Genomic DNA, 23,645 nt, shown 5'->3' on the forward strand with positions numbered 1-23,645 from the left:
TGTTAACAAAGTATGTAGGTTAAGCCTATATGTGTTTGTATCATGTTAAGTTCAATCGTCGATTCCCCCTAATTGCATTGCCCGGTCATGTATTCAACTAAAGGCCCACATGACGAATACCGCAAGCTATTACAGCATAAGAATGACTAATATTGAACAGGCCTACAATCTGTGAGAAATCCGTAACTATACTGGTTGTATCATATAACATATGTTATATGATATAACCAGTACCTATAGATTTTGTTAAAACCTGTAATAGTACGTTCCAACTTTCCAGTTGAGGGTTTCAAGTCTTCCCGATAGCACTCAAATTTGGAATCTGTTAAATTTAGACAGTCATTGCAAATGGGAAAAGCGTAGATTGCTCTTGGGTGAAACGCTCACCTTACTATGACCCAGCCGGGTATTGAACCCGGAACCTCCCGATTGCCAGGCCTCATTGCTTCATATGCCACCGCCGCTTTATTAACACCTGGAAATGCAAAAAAATTCCAAAGGGGAGGGGCACACCCCCTCCCCTTAGACCCCTCCCCAGGCCGGCCATCAGTCTTCAGCCCCCCCCCACTCAAAAGGACCTTCCTACGCCACTGTGTGTGGTACTGACAGGGGCGTCGGAGCCGAACGCCGGACCAATATTCACGGCGCAAAAAAAAAAGTAGGACTACCGCAAGTAGGAAGAAAAAAAATTGGCAAAAAAATAAAGAACCAAAATGAATCTGGGAGGTATATTTTTCAATAATGATGAAGGCAAGTAGGCTAAATGTGACTACTCTGGCATGGCAGGGGTCTTGTTTTCAAGCCATTTCCTGCAATGTGGGTGGCTTTTTTTCAAAATTTGCTCAAGTACGCTACGCGCCAACCATGGTGGCGCGTAGCGTAGTTTGACCTACCAAACGTCCCTCCGATAATTATGATAGATGGCCACACTCTGATCTGCCGTAACAATCCCAAATAGCTTCCGACGCCCCTGACTGAGAGGTACCTATAATCCTATCCGGGGATTAAAACCACAAAGAAATGTGTTGGTGACGTTTCAAGTTTGATACTTTTCAAGTACAAGTTCGTAAAGTATTGAAGTTTGATTTATTTGTATATATAATCCAGGTTTCGGGGATTTTCAATAATGCGGTTTAGGTTGCTACAAAGTTGTTCATATGATGTATGATTATTATAGTGTTATAGGCTTCCCTCAGGTGTTATGCACTTCTAAACACACCTCATTTTAAGAATCATCACCCCTCTCTGCCACTCTATAATGACGCCTTTTGTTTTATTTCTTTATTTTGGATGCTAATCTCCAGCTGTCGCTGAAGGTCTTTGGTAACTAAGTTTACTGACTATTTTTTTTTATACGAGCTAATAAGAGGCGAGAGATTGAAGCCAAAGATAAAGTACTGCAGATCTTCTTGTTTATGAAAACCTTTGGGATGAACTTTGACCATTGCATCATGGTCTGATGTTGACTCGTGAGTTAGTTATCGCGACGAGATGTATATCTGGTAGATCGCCGTATATGTGGAATTCAGCTATATAAGCTTGGCTCTGTTTCTATATACATCTTTTGGATTCCAAGATTTGTTTTTAAGAAAACGAACAGTTTTGAGTATAAGAAGGATGAAGCAGTCCTTTTTTTATTATCTTCAATCGATAATTAATCATTTTGGTTACGTCACCGATCGCCAAACAACTGTGCAATTCGGCTTGTCTCATCTTTGAGCGGGGACACTCAACGACATCTTTTTTTCCTGAGATGATTTAGAATTTAATGACACGAGATAAGCTCAGTTGATTCCCTCACTACGTCAACGGAAATGAGCTTTGCCGAAACAACCGAAGCAACTGTTGGTTTCCCACCGAAATTTAGATTCTAATGACTCGAGACGGCAGAAAATGGATCTGAGTTCTCGCGCTTACAACCATCAATTGTGTTTGAACAGTAATTAAGTCTTCAAAGATAAAAAAATACTGCCAAGTTATCTGTCAAAACGAAGAACATACAAATATGAACTTTCACCAAGCAGATCGGGCCAAACAGATAATACGCCAAAAGCAAACGTGCTCATCTGTAAGTTGCAGTTATATATGATGTTAAATATCAGTACAGTTCGTCATGATGAATATGGATAGCTGTCTTTGTTTTAATATAAAGGAATTTTGAGAATTACAGAAAGAAAAAGTTACCAAAAGATGTCACAATATCGACGATTGTTGAGTTGGATATTGACCCCCTCCATGTGAGGCTCATATACCTTCCAAAGTAGCTCGTGTTGTGTATACCTTTTTCGATGGACAAAATATATTCTTTCGTGTTTGGAAAGTGATTTCTTGTTGTGTCATCATGTTCTTTCATAGGAAATCTATTCTAAATTGGTATTTGTTTCTCTTAATTACTACATTGTTATTGCTTTGTGGTTCTATGTCCGGTACTATTCAACCTGATATCGTTTACCGTCGAGATGGGGATATATTGTTGGGAGGGTTGTTTCCGTTACATATCTATGATGAATCGATCCGTTATTGCAATGACATCAGGGACTTATCATCACTGAAAAACTTGGAAGGCATGGTGTACGCGATCGACGACATCAATCGACACGAAACACTTCTTCCGAATATTACCATAGGATTCGAAATATACGATTCCTGTTTTGATTTCGCCGTCACTGTCGCGAGATGTTTGAACTTCTTAACGAAGAAGAGGGAAAACGACTGCCTCTGGAAGATCCCCGGCGATGTATGCAGGCGAACAAGTGATGGCGGTCCACTAGTTGGCGTTGTCGGTGCCCAGAGAAGCGTCTGTACCATGGAAGCAGCGATGCTTCTGGCTACGGACGCGATACCAGTCATTAGCTACTTATCCACCAGTGATGAACTGAGCAACCGCTTCAAGTATCCTTACTTCATGAGGACAGTGCCACCGGATACCCTCCAGGTTCAAGTCATCCGGGATATTTTGATCCATTTCGGATGGACCTTCGTGAACTTTCTTTATTCCGATGATAATTACGGTCAGATGGCGTTTCGAGACTTCTCTGCCGAGACGGAGACCAACGAATATTGTATTTCTTTTGCGCAAGAAGTTTCATCCTACTGGGACGACGAGGACTTTGACAAGTTGGTGAGAACATTGAGGCAGGATCCTTATTCAAGAGCAAAAGTATCTGTCCTTTTCATGTACGTCGAGCAGGCTAGGAAGTTAATGCAGGCAGTCCAACGAGCAGGGGCCGAAGTGGAGTTTACGTGGGTTGTAAGTGACGGTATCACCGTAGACGGAGTGAGGGCCCTCTCTGGGTTAGAAAATGTTGCTGCGGGTAAGAATATAATCATAAGCAGAATTTCATTTGATGTCAAATTGTCTTAATTATTCATCTATCATGGAAAGGTAATACACTTGGAATATTTGTTTAGACTGCTGTCGGCAATGTTTTCTTTGTTTATAATTCCATTAACACTAAATTAGAGGTTTAATATTCTTCAGTGGATAAATGGTTGAAATTTTATAAAGAAACACATCCATATTTTAAATCAAGGGTTATGATGGTATCTGTCACTCTGCTGGTTGCCCAGTTGAGGCTACACCTAATATTAATAAATTTGACAAATCCATATTTTCGCAGTACAAAAAAATGCTGAAATGATGAAGTTTAAACGGGCCAAAGATGCAGACACATTTCCAGCAAGTTTATTAAGAAAATCCGACTTTAGCCCAGACTTTCTCTTCAAAACATTCTAACTTGCAGGCTAAACATGTTTTTTCTTCACCAGGAACTCTGGCCGTCATACCCTTCTCTAACCGTTTAGAAGAATTTGATCTTCAATTCTACACGAAGGACTACCATGTCGATCCAAATCCGTGGGGTGTAGAGTTTGAAAACTATTATTGCGCCAGCCATCTTTTCTGTCGATCGAATTACACCGATACCCTCTCGGATTACTCGACTACTGATACCTTGGTGATGGACGGTGTCTACGCATTTGGTTACGCGCTTCACGACCTTTACTACACACTCTGTCACAACGGGTCCGACCCAAAGCTCTGTTTACAGACTATTGCCACAAATGGAACATTGCTGTATACTTACCTAAGAGATGTCAAATTTATCAGTTTAGCCAACGGCTACGTCACATTTAACGATAATGGAGACGCGGAAGGGAAGTACGCCATAGAAAACTACCAACTAGACGAAGATGGTATACTGCGTCGTCTCAGAGTCGGAACGTGGACCGAACTGAGACCAGAAGCTGTGCGGCTTATGATTGAAGACGATCTGATCGAATTTAACTCCAATTCGTCGTCAAGTGCGGAATCGTCAACTCCCGTGTCCGTTTGCAGCCAGCCGTGTGACATCGGTCTGGTGAAGTCATTCTTTACTGAAAAGTTATGTTGCTGGGAATGCAAAGAGTGTCTCGATAACGAAACTGTACTTAACAGCACTTCTTGTTCTCCTTGCCCACCTGAGACTTCACCGAACATGAACAAAACTCAGTGCGTGACTACAGTCAAGGTCTTCTTCGGTGATTCTGGTGGCCTGGGTTGGACCATGACTTTTATTGGGTGTCTGGGCTTCCTGGTAGAATTGATTCATATTACCCTGTTGCTCTATAAACGGAATTACGTCGTGGTCAAGACGATGGAACCTGTCTTAACCGTATCAATATTGTTTGGAATAGCTTTAACTTTCATTTCGACTGCCATGCATTCCTTAACGCCAGTTACAGCAGTTTGCTATGTCCTTCGTATGGGTCCAGGTGTGTCTCTAGTACTGATATACGTTCCTCTTGCTATTAAGACTGTACGGTCCTATCGAATCTTCAAAGCAGCCAAGAAAACAGGTTCACAAAGGGAAGCGGAACTATGGAACAACAAGAGACACATCATCTTAATTTCCCTTGCAGTTATAGCGCAGGTAAGGTTTATTATTATTCTTTATTTATTTTATTAAAATAACATTTTAAAGGCATTGAAGACTCGCCCCAAACCGCGTGCGGCCATCTGAAAAAGTTAACTTTCTGTTGCTTGCAAGTGACATTTTGTTTGTGTCGCTACAAAATGCAGACAATAATGAAACGTGATACCTTGTTATCTTTAGCTGGACCAGAGATGTCCATCGCTGTATCGTTTATACACTGTGCTGTGGGTATCGACCGCAGCTGTATGTACTGACTGTACACTAGTGTCTAATTACCGACAGTAGCAAGCTGTGTGTGTATTTTCTGGGATCGATGGTGGTGTCCAACACTCTGTTACACCTCATTCGAAACTAGGTCAGATTACCTGCTCGAGATGTTTCTTTGTGCGCGAGTCTTCAATGCCTTTAAGTACTGGAGTTTATTTGATATTAAATGACTCAAATTGTTGGACGTATATGCAATAATGAGAGAATATAAGTTTTCTTTCTATATATCCCGTAAACGCCGCTTACCAAACATGATAACAATAAGTATAAATGACGTTGTACATATGTAATGAACGGTGCTAAAGGGGGGGGGGGGCATGCAGTGACGTAATTGCGCGCTGGCTTTTACCTGTCCCTCGGAGCTTTTGTGTTATGCACATGAATTTCTTGTCGAGTCACAAAGATGGAAAAGTTCGATCGAAATTTGGCATTTCGATTATCATTAGTATTTTTTTTTATGTAAAAGCATTGGTGTCTCCAACGAGACGGAATCGTGGAAACAATTATTTGTGATATCTATGATGATAAAAGACAAGAAATCTTCGAGAAATTAAATAGGTCAGTACTTCCAAACGAGTCATGACAAGTGGGCTAGCTAACTACAGCAAATTTTCATCTAGGGAATCATCACATTTCACAGGATGTCATTTGAGGCAGAGACAGTAAACCAACATGTGGTGATATGCCGAGAACTGCGAAATTTTCACTGATTTCGTTTCAGAAAATTAGTCTACCAACTTTATAGTGAAGAATTCGGTTTTCATGCTGGAGATAAATTAGCATTGCCTCCTTTTTACTTATATTGTTATCTTTGCTTTGCTTATTAACAGTTGATCATTTGTGCCGTCTGGTTAGCAACTACTCCACCCGATTATCATCGTAGCATATTCTATTCGGAGGAGGGCGGGGTTTACCACCACGACGCATGCGCCGTTCCATATTTCCAACCAATCAGTGACATTCTGTTCAACGCCATCTTCCTCACCATCGGATGTATCTTTAGTATCTTAGCTCACGCATTACCAGATAATAACTACGAGATCAGACTTCTGGCATTCTCTTTATTTGGGACCGCCATCTTGTTTTTCTCGGTGACTGTGCCTTACTTTACCAGTCCCACTGCCTACCGATCGCTTCTTTACATAGCCATAGGTCTTAATATTAATGGAGTCCTCGTTATGGTCTGTGTGTTCACTCCTAGGATGTACATTGCTTGTTTTGGCCCTAAGAGAACAGAGAATGATGTCACAGCCCCGGAACAGACTGGTGGTGGTATGCAAGGAGTCTACAGACCTCGGCTGAAATCCAGATCAAGCTCACTGAGCTTAGCAACGCGTGACGTCAGACCAAGGAACAGATCACACATGGCTCCTGTAAAGGAGGCTGAGCCTTTAGAATTCTCTTCCATATAAATTAATATATGTGTACTTGTCTATGACGTAACCTGAATTACAAAGCTTTTACAGTTTTGTACAGATTAAAACGTTCTATATATATATATATATATATATATATATATATATATATATATATATATATATATATATATGTGTGTGTGTGTGTGTGTGTGTGTGTAGAGAAAGTAAAGAAAAAATCATATTGTTAGTTTCATGATTTAGCGCACAAAGTGAGAACAATTTGAATCATGTATTTTTTGGGGGGATATAATTTAATTCCAATCACTTTTGGAATCAAAACATCCAAGACAGCCCCAAACCATGCACATATATCCCATTTCCTCCCCTCCCACCAATCCCCCAATCTCACCCTTTACCCCTCAGAAAATAGGTCAGTCTCTGCATGCCGCTCGACTTGCACAAGTTCATTCTTCATTATAATATACAACAAAAAGTGCGTGAGTATACAACACTAACTTATGGGAAAGCTATTTTTGCGACCTCCCTGAATCATTATAGATATTTCCATATTGTGCTAAAGGTCCTATGTGTTTGCAGTGCGGTCTTTCATGTGACCGGCACGAATCAGTGTTACCGCGTGATACCTCGCTGCTAAAATCCGACTAACACATCGGATAGCTGCACTGTAGTGATTACAAAGACCTCTTTAGTCTATGACTCCTTCAAACTACCCCTTTACCCTACATCATACCCCCCCCACCCTCCCCAGAGCCTTGACGTACATTCAGTATAACATCATTCGAACCATGCGTTAGTACCACTTTAAAGTTACTATCCCAATCAACACAAACGAATGATATACGTTCAAATTTTTGTAAAGGATTGTTTTCAACCTTGCGTTGAGATATAACAATGGATAACTAGTATTGACACTGCTTTGTTTGATGTCAAAGTCCTCGTCAAGGTTTCAAACAGGGGAAAAAACAATCTAGTGACCTTTCTGCAATCCGTTCAACTATACTGCATGGACATATACGCGAGCTGTCAGTAACCCCAGTTTTTTTTACCATATCCATGCCAAGATGTTGTTACCAATCCTGCTTCTTCTCACGATGGGTGCGGTCGACAGGACCTCCGCCCACCTTTGTATTATATCTCCAGTTCAGAGAGGCTCCATCAACATACAACAGGTAAAGAATCTTTCAATATATTTATATTCACCTTAGTCGGTATAAATACCGATAGACATACATGATTGATAAAGAGCTCAGTTAGGTATAATGCTACTGTGTTGCCGAAATTCGTGTACCAAGCAATATAAATATAGCAATAGCTAGCGGTGACCGGCCAAGTCTAGTCGTTACAGGCAGTGTGAAAAGTAATAAGGAAGGAAGAAGGTAACAATTAAGGTTATACATATCAATATTATATTACATATATTGTATTTTAAGGTTACAAGATCACCGAGGTATACGGTTCTCTCCTAGGTTGGCAGCAGACTTATTTGTGGTAGTTGCGATCAATTACTAACAACAACAAGTTATAATAACAATAAGTCTTTTTGATAAGTAGGCCTACCTTTTACACCGGCCGGGTGGACGCAGGGTTTTTAAAAGGAGGGTTGTGGCCCTGGATTCGTCAGTGAAGGTGACTACCACGTAGAGGTGTGTAGAAATATACGTCCTGAAAAACAAGAATATTTTTGCGAGTAATGGTGCTTACTAAGGCATTATTAACGCTTTCAACAAGGGGGTTAAAAATAGGTCCACACACAAGGTTGTGTTACTTCTCATATTTGTGTGGGGTTGAGAAGTTGGGGGTGCACATACCTAATAAGATCTATCTAGACTATAGAGGATTCTAGTTTTCAATTAAATTATATCTAATTATACTTTCAAAGGCCGGAGATTCATCCTGTTTCCGTCATCAATCACCTTGCGGTGGACAACCCGCAGAAGATCCTAAAGTTTCCCTGATTGGTGGAAAAACAACATTCATCAAATTTCAGCAAAATTTTAATCATTACGAAGTCGGATATCCAGGTAAGATAAATATTCACTGTGGCACCAGGCCCGGCGAAGATGGGAAGGGTGGGGGCGGGGGTGAGGGGCATACAGTCCTATGGCCCGTGATCATTTTGGACGCCCAGGAAGAATATTGAGGCGGTCTGAAAAATATGGGATAATATATAAAGAGTGCAAAAAAAAAGCCTGACGCAGTAACAAATTGTCTTCGGGGTCCGATATGGCTCTCGACGCCACTTTAGCATGGCGCCCCAGGGGCGTATCCAGGATTTTCCAATAGGGGGGGCGCCAGGCATGAATGATCGCCGTCCTGGGGGATGGGTCTAAGGGGAGGGGTGTACAATTTTTGCTTTCAAAGAAGGGCTGAAATGCAAAATGGTGTCATATGCATGGGTGGCGATCCGTACTTCCGAGTGGGGGGGGGGGATATGACCTTGTTGACTATCTAAGCGTAGCGCCACCATGAGTTGGCGCGAAGCGTACAAGGAAATTTTGGGATTAACAAACCCTCTAGATGGCCGGAAACGGCACTTCACGAGGTTTCCAAGCGGCATATACCCAACTTTAAAATAGGGATGTCATGTCCGAAATATCTCATAATCAGGATCCAAAATACTTTTTTTTTTAATTTCGGGTGTTATTTTGGGAAAATTGCCCCTGTCAATCTTGTTTCAGGCGCAACGTTAGAATGTTCGAGAGCTCTGTTATATTATTCGATGAAGAAAATGGCCTCATGCAGGCTATTATAGGCCTATACACATGCAATACACAATTACACATAGTTATACCGATTGCTAGGGCATCCAGGTGAAACGTGTATTAAGCATTACCCTGGTTACATGAGATTCTCAGCTGTTCGAGGGAACATGTACGTGTGTAGGCCTTCTATAGGGCCTATATGAATACTATGAGGGTGCATATATGTACTATATCAATACCGTGGGCGCAATAATACATTTTGTTGTTACAGGGCCAATGAAGCCTACAGTCAACTATTTTTGCCTTATAAAGACGCTTTATTTGTAAAGATCGCACTGCGTTTATGGTAGGCGAGAAATGAAGCTAAAAAAGAGCCGTACATTAACGAAGATGCATAAATGTAGGCATGAAAATATTCTTATCCCTGGCATTTGGTGGGGGGGGATATGGTGCATTACATCCCCTCCACCCATTTTCCTTTGGGGGATATATCCCCCTCCACCCAGGATCGCCGCCCATGGCCATATGTGATCCATTTTTCGACCTTAATAATAAGCAACATTTCCAGTAAATATGGACATAAAATGCACAATTTATAATTAGTATGGCTGGCATGTCATTTAGTGTTTATAGTGATAATACAAAAACAATTACCATCTATGTTTCTAAAACTATTATGCCGCCGAACTTCGCCAGAACCTTTTTTTGGCAAACAAAAAATAAAGCATACGGGAGGGGGGGGGGGGGGGTTGAGCGATCACCGACATCTCACATAAAGGTCGTCATCAATTTTTTTTTTTTTTTTGCTAAACTTTTTTTTTTGGTGACGGCCAATAGGGGGGGGCGCGCGCCTGTTGCGCCCCCCCCCCTGGATACGCCCCTGCGCCCTATCCAGGTAAGATTCTCCTGGAAGTGAACAGCGCGGCATCGAGGTGTTAATCATTTTCAATTGTTGCATCATTGATATGAACCTGTCGGTCCCATATTTAGGAAACGGAAGACGATAAAAACATATTGAGGATTAATTGCAATGACGGAATGGTGCTACCGAGTATGCGGAACCTTTTTTATTAAATTTTGTTTTCCCTTTTTGCAATTTTGTTTGTTCGTTTTGTAAATAGGCCTATTTGTAATTTTTAATAATTATTTTGTTTTTAATTATGAATGATATATGATCTATTTTACATATTTGCTGTCTTTATGTCAATGCAGGTTATATGGACATAGCTCTGTCTACTTCTCCTGATGCTACTTCCTTTAGTACATTGGTTGTTATTGGTGACAGATATGAACATGCGCAATGGAATCAACAAAATTACACCATCCCAGTGGTAAGTACGACCATCCCCCTTTTTTAGTATTAATGCCACTATATTTTTCATCAACAATATTTATCAAATATATTTAAATAATTGTGTGACATATATATATATACATCTCTCTTTACAGGTTATTCCAAACATAAAATGCTCACATTGTGTCCTACGGATGAGATATGTCTCAAATAAACCCGGAGAAGAAATATTCTACCAATGCTCTGACGTCACTATTCTCAAACAGAACACGCCCACTTTGACGACGTCAGATCTTTCCGACCAATTGAATTTTCCAACCGGACTTGAACGATTGAATAAATTCCTCGTGAGGAGTAATCGAGATAGCGTAAGCAATAACTAAAAGCATTTATTTTCCCATTATAATCAGATAACAGCAACAACAAAAATTAAAACGACCGACTGGAGAACCCCGATATTTCTTATTTCTCGTTTGACAAAACTTGAATATAACTTCAAAAATCCTTAACAACGTAAACAAAAACATCCATGAGGGTGTGAAGACTCGCGCACAAAGAAACGTCTCATGCCGGTAATTTGACTGAGGTGTTACAGAAGTGTTAGACACCACCATCGATCCCAGAAAACACACACACAGCTTGCTACCGTCGGTAATTAGACACTATAGTGTACAGTAACTATACATGCAGCTACGGTCAATACCCATAACACAGTGTACATAGCGGCAATGGACATCTGCAGAATTATTTATACATTATGATATCATCGATCACTGTGTCATAATAAATAACATTGTTTGACAAGGTATATGCATTGCGGAAGTTCCTCTCTTTAATGTAAATATCTTGTTCCTCTATTTTAGAATTCTGTGAGAGACTCGACACAACTGTACGGTTTTTCGTGGGATATTTTGCAAACTTCCGGTTCCGACTTGATCAGTGTTGACACAAACACGGGGGAAATCACAAAGAAAAGTTATGAACCGTTCTATTTTAATATGGGTATCGGTGTCATGTATGGTACGCCTTCTCCAATGTAAGTGATTTCAATAATATTGTTGGTGGGGTTAACCAGTGGGCAAGGTATGGGGTAATGGATGGGGAGTGATCGGGGTTGCAGCCCGGGCTCGGGCTCAATTAGTGGAGCAGGTATAATACGGAATGAAGAATAATATATTCTTATTTTCATAATATACGGAAAATCTTGAAATACTATAGGTTATTGCTATGGACGAAATACTTTGGACGAATTACAATCATTTAACTTAATGCTTTTTACATGGTATACCGTATTTAATATTTACGCCACCTATTACTATTGCATAAGTTTTGCTCTACTTAACTTCAGTGAGCTTCAATTTCACTAGAATCATTGAAAAACGAAATAATTGTTTCTTTATATTTGTGAGGTAATTATGAGGTAATTAAGAGGTAATTAACCTTATATTTGTTCAAAGGGCACAGTCGTTCAAGTTTCTGATGGATCAGATTGCCTGCCATTCTCGCAAGATCCCTTACATCTTTCTACTAGAACATCGCAACGGTAACATAACAGCAACACCCAACAAGATTCTCTGGATTGACTTGGAGGCAAAGGTCATCGCTGGAGAGTACGAAATCAAGCAACCTATATCGGGACACTTTATAGCCCTTAGTCCTTACCAACAGTCAAACTTCCTTAGTCTGGTATTGGAAGAAGATACAGAGAAGAAAGGTAAGGGAGATATACACATAACACCACACAACACCACACCACATAACATCACACAACACCACATAACATCACACAACACCACACAAGCACCCGCCGGAATCAGGACAATGTGTTTCGGTACTCTTAGCGGAGTAAAACATCATGTATACTTGGTACACTAGAACACGCAAGTCATTTGCTATAATATGTATATGCTACCAGTGTCAGATTAACGCCGTCCTAAGGCACGATATGACCCCCCCCCCCCCCACCCATACGACCCTTCTCTTCGTGTAGGTGTAAACAAACAACCAGATTAGTTTCAGAAGCTACACAAATATTTACAAGAATGTGCTTCAAAATTGCATAACATTAGGCCACGACATGATATCTTTACGAGAAAGACTGAATGCTATAGGTGAGGATATACCAGTCATTATTGTGAAAAGAAAATTCTTCCATCTTCTCCAACCACTGAACCGTGAGAAAAGATCTTAAAATGCCTCAAAAACTTCGTACATGTTGTCATATGAGGAAAGAACTTTGGGTGTTTTTTTTTCTTTCTTTTTCTTTCTGCTGTTGCAGGTTCCTACAATTTAACGTTCTCAACCCTCGATTACATGGGGAATTATCAGAAAGAACTAACCGTAACCATTGGCAGTCAGTTTATTAACTATCTGTGGGCGACTCCAGATCTGACCAAACAACTATATTACGTCGTCATGGGCGACGAGAACTCAGCACGTGACCTGAAGGCTTCGATTTTAACTTACAACATAACTAAAAAGTATGAATACTTCCTCCATTTCTAAACAGACTATAGTGAAGAAAAGTCTAAATGTGGGGGGGGCGGGAGGGGTCGGGTGGGGATGGGGGGACTAACGGAGGCGGTCGCCTGTGTTCAGCGTGGAAGGACAGTCTTTACTTCTTATATTGCTGCCTAATCCCGCCACGAACAAACAGAACATACATTCGAAGTAAAGTATAAAGACAATATACGGAAGACTGGTTTACGCTTATAATTAATTATCAATAATTAAAACGGAAATGAGGAAAAGGCTTCATTAGAGAATTCATTTTAGTAATCAAAATATGTATGATACCAGAAAGAACTTAAAACCGAATAAAAGAATATCATAAAATACCAAAGGCTGTTTGAAAAAAATAATTTCCAAAAAAAAGATGTAAAATAAATGGTGTTGCTATTTCTTTGCTAATCTAGGTCAATTAAGCTGCTATCGATATCCCAAATTGGATGAGATTATCGAATATAGATGCTTTCGCGTTAAAAAGAAAAAAAAAACTAATTAATGTGTTTTGATTCCATTCGTTTCTGCCGAAGATTTGATGTATTTTTGTTTGGTATATGATCTCAATTTGCCTTCGGCCAAAGGAACATAAAAATGTGTCTTAATTTTACATGTTTTCTGTTTTTATTTTTTAACAGGGCCTTGGTAACCAGCATGCCTTTGGACGTGTCAAACTATACAATATCGTCTGTGCAAGTCTACGAGAAAACAGGTAAATATATTTCGGTTAAAAAAAATTCACTCCCAATTTGCCGTTTAAAGTCTTGTCTTATTCCTTAAAGTTTCCAGTCACTCATTTTGCATTTCTTGTACAAAGCCTCTTACTTGCAACCAGTCCTTACAGAAAAGGGCGCCATGATAGATCTGGAAAAGGAAATGGCTGATTTGATATTCAAATGAACGAATGCTGTTTTGCTTTCAAAAAAAAACGGGAGGCATGAATTGACTTTGCCGCAAGTAATTTGAAGAGATAAGCGTTTTTGGAGGAGTTTGTAACGATAAATTGTTTGAATAACTTCAAAAATAAACACATTTGCCTTATTTGATCTCACGATAACGCGTTTTTTTGTTTGTTAAGAAAACAATCATAGCATTGATGTGATGTAATTGGTGAGAACTTCGACAAGTTTACAGGAAATGAATATAAAGCACAAATATTCTAAACAGGGTATTTTTCCAATGTTCCTGTTTTTTATAGGTAAATTGCTTGCAGTTTCTCCGGGCCTTTTTGGTCAAGAGATGCCAGCCTGGTCTTTAGTTGAGGTGGACCCTACGACAGGCAACATCTCTTTCGTGATGGATATAGCCCCCGCAGGTAAACATTCTATTTCAAGATCTGGAGAAACTTAAAGTAATATGTTCAACTTCCCTCGAGGTCTGCACCCCTCCACCTCCAAACACTCACAAAGTGAACCCTCTTCCACCCCGCCCCCCCCCCCCCAAAGTTCGCACATGTCTAGAAGCAGTGTTGTTAGTATATACTTTTAAAGTATTTCAGCTTGAAATTTTACGATCTTTACTTCGTTTATGACTATTTGAGACTTAAAGCAAACAAATATTGCTTTATTCTAATTACAGTATGGATCATGCGCATTGGGCCAATAAACGCATAAATCAAGTTAAAGGGATGATCCATGGAGTTATCTTATATAATATTTCTCGTCGTTCATTTTGAAGGTCTTTTCGCTGAGTACTATGGAGGAACTGTCTTCAACCTGGACCAAACGAATGGCCTTATTTATCACGTGTTTCGAGTTGCAGGCTATACCGCTGACGTCATAGCGACAATCGACTTGAACAACCAATCCGTTTCATTCTCGCAATTAACTAACCTTCGCCATGTGTACAATCTTGCCAATACGTACTTTCCTGTGTAAATTCTACTTTTTCTCTTCAGTCTAAATCTTATATACATGTATAATTCAAATACGCCAAGTCAGTACTCTCTGAAAACTTGTAATTGAGTATACGTAACATGCCATACTGTTTTAATTATTCAATTAGTATACTATTGTATACAATAAACAGGGTATTTTTCTTTTGCACATTTTGATGGAGGTGGTGGTTGAGGAAGGGTGGAATGGGAGCGGGTTGGAAGTTTCAGTGTACTTCAAATAGTACCCTTTGCCGTCAAAAAATCGTGACGAACACTTTAGACGGTGTTGGTCATTTTGGGTTACTTGTGGCATATTCTGGAACAATATATTGTTTCATGTAAAATGCTACTTAAACCACTTGTTTAAAGCTTGATGTGGAACACCTCTCCGACCTAGAGATATACCCATTGACAACGTTTTAAAATTATGATTAGATCTTTGGGTATTACTAGCATATTTTGGGACAATACTGCTGCTTTTAAAAATGTTACTAGAACCATTTATGTCAAAGCTTCAACTATGCACTGATAAAAGAGAAAAAATTAAAGGAAGAAAAAATCAAGTATTACCCCTCTGTCACTTTCTCCATCCTCACCCCATCCTCTTCCACAGCACCACCGTGACCCTACCACCCTCACAGCCACAACATCCCTGTCACTTTCTCCATCCTCACCCCATCCTCTTCCACAGCACCACCGTGACCCTACCACCCTCACAGCCACAACATCCCTGTCACTTCCCCTATCCTCACACCCATTCCTCTCTCACATCACCACCCTGACCCTACCACCCTCACAGCTACAACATCCGTCTCTTCCCCCATCCTAACTCCCATTCTCTCTCACAGCACCACCGTGACCCTACCACCCTTCCACCCTCACAGCCACAACATCCCTGTCACTTCCCCTATCCTCACCCCCATTCCTCTCCCACAGCACCACAGCACCACACTGACCCTACCACCCTCACAGGCACAACATCCCTGTCACTCCCCCTATCCTCACTCCCATTCCTGTCCCACAGCACCACCCTGACCCTACCACCCTCACAGCCACAAAACCAAGAAAGGACAATAAAGAATAAAGTTTCATAATTTTTTTATTCTTGGGAAGACGAATATAAACTCTTCCACTGAAACTAGCTGTTTCGGTCATTTATCATAAATTGTCATTGTGATCATAATTCGAATGTTTGTATCAAATTTTATAAACATACTTTGGCAATTAATTCACTCTTAACATGAATTATTTATCAAATAAAAGGATTAGTGTCAATGAAAGCTCCCAATCAAACTAATTTAGATTTATCAAATACAAACTATTGTCATTGTAAAAAATGAAACACAAATGAGAAAAAGTATAAAAACAAAAATATGTATAAAAAGACTTTGATCATAAAAAAATAACGAAAGCTAACGTACGAAAGATTAACACAACTTTAAGTTATAAATAACTTGTCTCGACCACACCCCCCCCCCCCCCGAAAAAAACACTTTCTTTTCATATAAAAGAACTTTATAGCTCTGCAAATTATTTTTTTCAAAAGTATACCTTATTTTCTTATTCTACAGCTCCAAAAAGTGTGTGTTTATATGTTAATATGAAATAGTGTGGGTGTGAGTGAGTTTGTAAAGCCTTTGAAAGTTGTGTTTTCAAAATAATCTCTCAAATCACTTAACATGAAAAGCACGTAACTTACAGCTATTTTTGTTGAATCAGGGACACAGCAGCTGATTAAGAACTTTAAGAGAAGTCTTTTACCTCACAAAAAAATATCAACACACATATTTTTAGAAGTATATGTGCTATCATTGACTCGTTATAGTTTTCTTTAATTAAACTCAATTACATAATAAAATATTCTTAATTTAATAATTTGTAATCAGCTTCATACTTCTTCTGTCTTCATAATAAATATATTTTAAAGTACTCCAATGTTTGTTCATGAATATCGCAAAATAAAAGCAAAAACAAACACTTTTTGCCAAACCAACTACCATCTGAACATGTGATGACCAGAGGCAATCACACACATAAACAATTCACAAAACACACTTATTGTTGTCAATATGATTTGGTCCTATTGATAAATGCTGCCACCAAGCCTGGGAGTCATTTATGTTACTACAATATATATGTATAGACACACGAATGTGGTAAAAGTAGACATGCTCGAAGCACCAACAACTTACCCTATTATACAGAGTTGTTATCCATCAGGTCCCAAACCAGCCAAAATCCATATCTAATAATTACAATGGGGCAGTATTTTTGAAAACTTTAAATTTTTGGATGTCGATTAAAGGGGCAGTATATGTAATATTAAATTTGGTACAAAGAACCAAACTTTTGATATATTTATGGCTCTGGAGAAGAAAAGAGGAAGTTTTCCATCTCCAAGAGTGCAGAAAAAAGGTTCAGATTTACTTTACAAGACTTTGCTAAAAAATGTCAGAGAGATGGCTAAGTCTTGATACGGGTAGACTGAAGTAATAATGACTGGCAAAATTGATCAGCTACCCAGTGCGGTAAACTTGATAAATGGGAAATACTCTTACAATGTTCAATGTTGTCTTTGGCTTTTACATTTATGATCACAAGAACATTCAGAATCAATAGAAACACTCTATGCAGTCTTTACATGTAAATGAGTTTGAACTATTGAGCAAAGTAGGGACAGGGAGGGGGGGGGGGGGCGGGGGAATCCACTGATGAAAATCATTGTGTTATTGCCCCAGGATTAATTTACTTCTTGAGGATGAACCTGTCAATGAAGTGGAAAAGTGATTTTTTCTCATTTAAGCAGGACTCAGGAGTTGAGTTTCCTAATTTCCATCAACATAAAAATATGTCTGCTTTATACATAACATCCGATGCAGGTAATTCCAGATATGGTCGGTCTAGTATCAAACTAAAACCATCAGCAGTCCTCTGTTATTGTCACCTGTGTTCTTTTTCCTCACAGAGACATTTCTCTGCTTCTATCTATTCTGACACGAATAATCTACAAAAGGACTCTTTCGGTAAGAACTACCAAGCAAGTACTTTTGGTATTCTTTTGGCCGCTCTCAAAATGTCACCATCACAATTTTTTCTCTTACGATGGTTTCATTATCGAAAAAACCTATTTAAAACTCAAGGCACCGTTCAAAGCTTTCCGACAATGTCCTTGATCTTGATTATTAAATGACTCAGCATTTACTCTTATCGAGGGTGCAATCAATTTCCATCTTCGGCGGGTTACAGTAATGAGCCCACAGGTAATCGTGAAGTCCGCCGCTCTTCGCAAAGTCCACCACTCGGTCCATCATCTTGGCCAGGCCGGCATCTCTAGTCCATTCCGTTCCAAAGTGTCTGTACATCAGGATGTTCACCACAGATAAGTCGTAATGGTGCGTATGCTCTACCGTAGTGCCATTGTCCACCCAATCTGGAGTCGACCCCTTCGGTGCTATGCACTTCCAATCCTCCGCGCAGTGTCTCAGCGGGGTCCAGAACGTATCGTACAACTGGGAGTTATTCATCACGACCAAGACGTGCTCGGAAATGGCGACCGCGTTTGGAAACTTGCCCTCAAATGTCTTCAGGTTGACATTCAGAGACCGGAACGTTTCGGGGTGAGTCGAGCTCACGACCGTCACGTTCGGCGTCAATTTGCCGATGATGCCCTTGTGGTTTTTGATGTACGGGAGCAGCAGGTTGACGGGAGCTCGGAACCTGACTTGCGGACTGGCGTAGAAGAATGCTCCGAACTCCGCGAGCACTTCCTGCGCAAGGAATCAAAAGGATGGATGTTGTATGCGGTATAGACTGAATTCTATCAGCACATGGGAAACGTCTTTAATGTTTACACAATGTTTTCTATAGATTAACATTATGTTTATTGATATGGCCTACATTGATATTACCTACGAACAAACAAACGAATAATGATATCAACTGACAACAGATGATTGCATTTCTTCTGTAATCTCCTCTCTCAATATCATGTAAATGCAGTACCACATACAACTAGTTTTAGTAAGGTGGACTGATCTCACATCAGGTACTATTTAAACACTTGGAAAATATCTGTTATGTTTCAAGACTGGCACTTTATCATAGGGTTGCCTATGACACCCATCTGCACTGCAAGGAACCCCACCACCATTATTTACTATAGGTAAAAACACCCCTAAATGGCTGGAAATGGCTGTTCCAAGCACTGGACATGATTTTTTGACTCCCACACAAAATTCAAACAACCTGTCATGAACAACATTCCCACACAGCTGAGAAATATCTCATTCTATTTAGAAGATGTCACAGATTTAAAGTTTCTTCACATGTCAGGCCGAAGACTTGATCAAGTCTAAATATCACACAATATATAATTACAATTTTCATATTTTTCTTCACTTTTTGCAATGTTTACTTTCTATAATAATGGTGATGGGTTTCAATCGGTTACATGACCTAACGATAGACCTGTTTCAAGGGTCGAAACTGTCAACGTTTCAACTTCAAAACACATGGAATGAATAAAAAAAAGAAGAAGAGAAAGTAAAAGGTGTTAGATTCTAGTGGCACTATGACATCACTGTGACATCACAGATTTACAAAATCACAGCTCTCATATGAAGACTTTTCAACTAGGATATCTCCCAAATGGAGCAAGACTTTACTTTAGCTTGTTTGGGGAAGTTTTTCTACCCAAAGATCTCTGTAATATAAGCTAAGGATGATGGTTAGGATTGTGTTTGTTGTAATTCAGCCATTTTTAGCTGAAAATTTTGACCAAGGTTGAATCAAACCTTGTGAGTACACAAAAATATTGAAGAGAAAAAAAAAACCTAAGAAAAACAAGCTTTATTCTATTTACACAGTTTCATACTGAGTAAAAGCTTACCATCAACATATAAACTCTCCAGGCTCTGCTCTCTGGTTTTGAAACGATTCGGGGGTATTTATTGAAGTCGACATTCCTTACTTCCACATTACACATGGACCTCATCTGAAAGTAACACATGTACAAAGAAGATGACGACAGTTGGTTTGAATCCTGGTCTAGCCATAAATTTCTTTGTTCTTTACCCAGTACAAATAACAATTAGCATATTTCTCATTTAGACGCATTTTTCGAGCAGCATCCGAGAGTTGGCTGGTTTACGAGGTCAAGACATTATATGTTACAGGTATGCGAGATGGGGCAAAATTGCTATAGAAGTGAAAAGATGGATAGCAGTTTATGTACAAAGATACCACAGTACATTTATAAGGATCAAGTTTCAGAGCTATAAAAAAATACTATGCAAATTTTGGACACTAAATTAGTCCCTGATACAGTACACATGATTACTTTTAATATCTTTAAATATCACAGAACATTCATTTTCCACTCTACTCTTACTTCAATAGATAATTTACCCCACAAATTGTAAAAGTTGCTACGACACTGTTTCAAAAAGAAACGTTGCCACAGCATTAAAATCCCCTGCTACAAAGCCGAAAAGAAAAGTAATAGAAATGCATTGCCTATTGTGTGAAAGTGCAGATTCTATCCTATGCAGCCCACCCTCCCCGCCCCCCCTACCCCTTAGCATCCTACTTCTGACACAGTGTCTATGTAAAATGCTATCAGTACTACCTACTTCCCATCGTAATTGGTTTTGGAAGCATCCCTCCTACCTGTTTCATGATTTTAGGGTGCACCCCCATCGTGTACACAATGATTCTCTTCAAGGGCATGTGCGACTGGACGGAGGCCACCATCCCGAGTCCCAAGTAGGCTTCGCTCTGTCTGAACCCGGTCACCACCGGCATGTGGCGGTCCAGTTCCACCGTGTCGGAGTACATCCCTTTCGATACATCTATGGATATCTTCTTGAGTGTGTAGTTGTTGCTGATGGGGTAGTTATATTTCAACTTCCTCTTCGGATCCCGCGTGATGTGTTGCAGGAGCTCCCTCTCCCTGAATGTATCGATTCCAAGATTGTTTGAATCATCTGATGAAATAAAACAGGGTCAAACATTCATCAACTAAAGATAGTTTAAAGGCATTGAAGACTCGCCCCAAACCCTGTGCGGCCATCTGAAAAAAGTTAACTTTCCGTTGCTTGCAAGTGATGTTTTGTTTGTGTCGCTACAAAATGAAGACAGTAATGAAACGTGATACCTTGTTATCTTTAGCTGGACCTGAGATGTCCATCGCTGTATCGTTTATAAACTGTGCTGTGGGTATTGACCGCAGCTGTATGTACTGACTGTACACTAGTGTCTAATTACTGACGGTAGCAAGCTGTGTGTGTATTTTCTGGGATCGATGGTGGTGTCTAACACTTCTGTTACACCTCATTCGAAACTAGGTCAGATTACCGGCATTAGACGTTTCTTTTTGCGCAAGTCTTCACAACCTTTAAATAAGGCTAAACTAGCGACATACACTCTTCCAGACCTGATATCAGAGGCATAACAAGCATGGAGGAGAGAGTTGGGGGCAGGGGTGGTTTATAGCCTTCTCACTAGGTGGAACTATTGCCTCCCACTTCCCGCCTTACCCTCCCCGTACTGAAACAAAGCCACAGTAGCCAATATTTTAATTAAACTAGACATTAAAAAAAAAAATAGAATTTGAGTTCACCTTTGGATTTTTTTTATATGTTATTCAATATTTAATTTCCATAACAATGTACATTCTGTCATTAGCCTTGGGTAGCTAAGTTCCATTTTGAAAATTAAATTATAATGCAGAACAAGTCAAAAGTTTGAAAAACTCAAAGTTGGCTTTACGAGTGATGCAAAGTGTTACGAGTGATGCCAAAGGTTTATGAGTGATGCAAAATGCTGATGCAAAGTGTTTGGGTTCCAAAACGAAAACTGGGGCCCTGATTCAAAAACCAACTAAGAAACCATTGTATTTTGGTACTTGGAAAATGGACATGGAAAATGGACTTTGTTTTTTGTCCTTTCACTGGTTTTGAAAACAACCACGTTTGATATGGATGTGCTGCAGTGATAAAGTGCTTTTAGTTTCCCTGTATCAGAGAGGGGTAAAATGATGGAATACACTATCGACCAATGGGTACGTTATACCAGCTACCTGTCGGCTAAGCAGGAATGGCTTGCGTAATATACAGACCAGCCTCTTTGATTCTCTGAATATTACAGAAAAATGGAGGCTTGATCTTCATCCATGATCACTGCATTAATAGAGTATCACATGAGCTAGTGGCTTCCTAATCCTTCCATGGATAAACTAAAGTGAACTAACTTCAACTTCTCTTTGAAACAGTAAAGAAAATTAGTTACTGTTACAATTTTAAAATCTCTCCTCTGCCAATGAAGCTTTCAAACTACACAGCCTTACAACCATTTCTATGCTTGGAGTGCTATTCAACAGCCAGATTACCTTGTAAACCAATGATCTTCATTCATACAACCCATTATACAATTTGGAAAAGACTTCAAGAAGAAGTTTAAGCAGCTGTATGTACTGACTGTACACTAGTGTCTAATTACCGATGGTAGCAAGCTTTGTGTGTGTATTTTCTGGGATCGATGGTGGTGTCTAACACTTCTGTTATACCTCATTCAAAACTAGGTCAAATTACTGGCATTAGACGTTTCTTTTTGCGAGAGTCTTCACACCCTTTAAATAGCTTTTTGACTGAGTTTAAATCAACAATTTTTAGCAAAGTTACATATTGACCAATTAAACACTAATTTAAGATAGGGCAGAGAAAAAAAATCCAACCTCTTTAAATTCATTTATTATTTCCCAGTAAGATGTCTATTTTTAATTTGCTACAGTAAACTAAGATACTTACTGCCATCAGTTAGAAACATCGTAACAATCAACAGGATCAGCAGTAACGCCAACAGAATGAAAAGATTCTGTAATCTACACCTCATCTTCTTTCAATGTTTTACTGCAAGTAGAATGGTTAAACGTAAATAGTTTCTTCTTCTAACTGTCAACTAGTAAATTTCTGAGTGTCAAATCACAAGGCCTAAGTTTTAGGCCTCACTTATCTGGGAGGACCAAAGAAAAGCCTGTATAGTAGCCTATGCGTATACATTACCAATTCGGTATATTTAAGCCCAACACTAACACATTCACGTTTCTGTGTAGCTTATATCGTCAAAGTGAATTGCACTTACTTAGTTACTACCATTGTAATGACCTAGACTAAGTAATACCCCAAGCAGTCTTGAGGAAAGCCTGACGGACTAGGCCTATACTACGTGGCTATGCCTAGTGTAGTAGCCCTGTAACTGTACACATGCTAAAACTAAAAGAATTGTCAAACATTTAACTTACGCTCTAACTTTAAGCCACTACTTAGCTACGTTTTACATACCTTGTCACAGCAATTGGAAGAATAGAACAATTGGAAAGTATCATAGATAATGAAATATCTCAATCACCCTAGGATAAATGTCATTCGCGTTTTGCCAAAACATTTCGTGATTAATCAATTTCGCTGAACTAGTCCATTTATTACGCCACGGAACGTAAGCACAGCCTAATCTTAAGTTATTTAATTTAATCACTAAACCGTAACACTAACCTACAACTATGCACAACTATCGCAACAATGTATTTTGTAAAGACTTCTGGATGAACTGGCAAATCAAAATAAAACATAGCGATATGGAGAATCACGAAGTCAGCTTTTGTTTATGACATTTTGATCTTCTACCAACAACTTGCACACAGTTTGAACTGTCTCC

The 23,645-nt window shown here is 39.5% G+C and overlaps 3 protein-coding genes across 4 annotated transcripts; 2 read left to right on the forward strand and 1 right to left on the reverse strand.

Annotated features, from left to right (window-relative positions):
* Positions 1–597: 597 nt before the first annotated feature.
* Positions 598–6,678, forward strand: LOC139962445 (metabotropic glutamate receptor 3-like). Its single transcript, XM_071962402.1, has 3 exons — positions 598–3,314; positions 3,769–4,910; positions 6,011–6,678. Exons 1-3 carry the CDS (start codon positions 2,342–2,344, stop codon positions 6,590–6,592), a joined length of 2,697 nt encoding a protein of 898 aa, XP_071818503.1. The 5' UTR covers positions 598–2,341; the 3' UTR covers positions 6,593–6,678.
* A 728-nt stretch (positions 6,679–7,406) lies between these two features.
* LOC139962449 (uncharacterized) lies at positions 7,407–15,499 on the forward strand. The gene is made up of 10 exons (XM_071962411.1): positions 7,407–7,728; positions 8,439–8,580; positions 10,474–10,592; positions 10,711–10,923; positions 11,419–11,591; positions 12,013–12,269; positions 12,834–13,035; positions 13,696–13,769; positions 14,256–14,372; positions 14,735–15,499. The coding sequence occupies exons 1-10, from the start codon at positions 7,621–7,623 to the stop codon at positions 14,932–14,934; spliced, it is 1,605 nt and encodes a 534-aa protein (XP_071818512.1). The 5' UTR covers positions 7,407–7,620; the 3' UTR covers positions 14,935–15,499.
* Positions 15,500–16,014: 515 nt separating this feature from the next.
* LOC139962451 (uncharacterized) lies at positions 16,015–23,625 on the reverse strand. Of its 2 annotated transcripts, none has more exons than XM_071962415.1 (5): positions 23,483–23,625; positions 22,739–22,840; positions 20,601–20,917; positions 19,822–19,926; positions 16,015–18,700 (listed from the first exon to the last, which is right to left on the reverse strand). In XM_071962415.1, the coding sequence occupies exons 2-5, from the start codon at positions 22,821–22,823 to the stop codon at positions 18,125–18,127; spliced, it is 1,083 nt and encodes a 360-aa protein (XP_071818516.1). In that variant the 5' UTR covers positions 22,824–22,840; positions 23,483–23,625; the 3' UTR covers positions 16,015–18,124. The 2 variants fall into 2 exon arrangements, with proteins under 2 accessions (XP_071818516.1, XP_071818517.1); XM_071962416.1 differs by lacking the exon at positions 23,483–23,625 and adding an exon at positions 23,273–23,401.
* Positions 23,626–23,645: the final 20 nt, after the last annotated feature.

The sequence above is a fragment of the Apostichopus japonicus genome, chromosome 21, assembly GCF_037975245.1.
Source record: "Apostichopus japonicus isolate 1M-3 chromosome 21, ASM3797524v1, whole genome shotgun sequence".
Lineage (NCBI taxonomy): Eukaryota > Metazoa > Echinodermata > Holothuroidea > Aspidochirotida > Stichopodidae > Apostichopus > Apostichopus japonicus.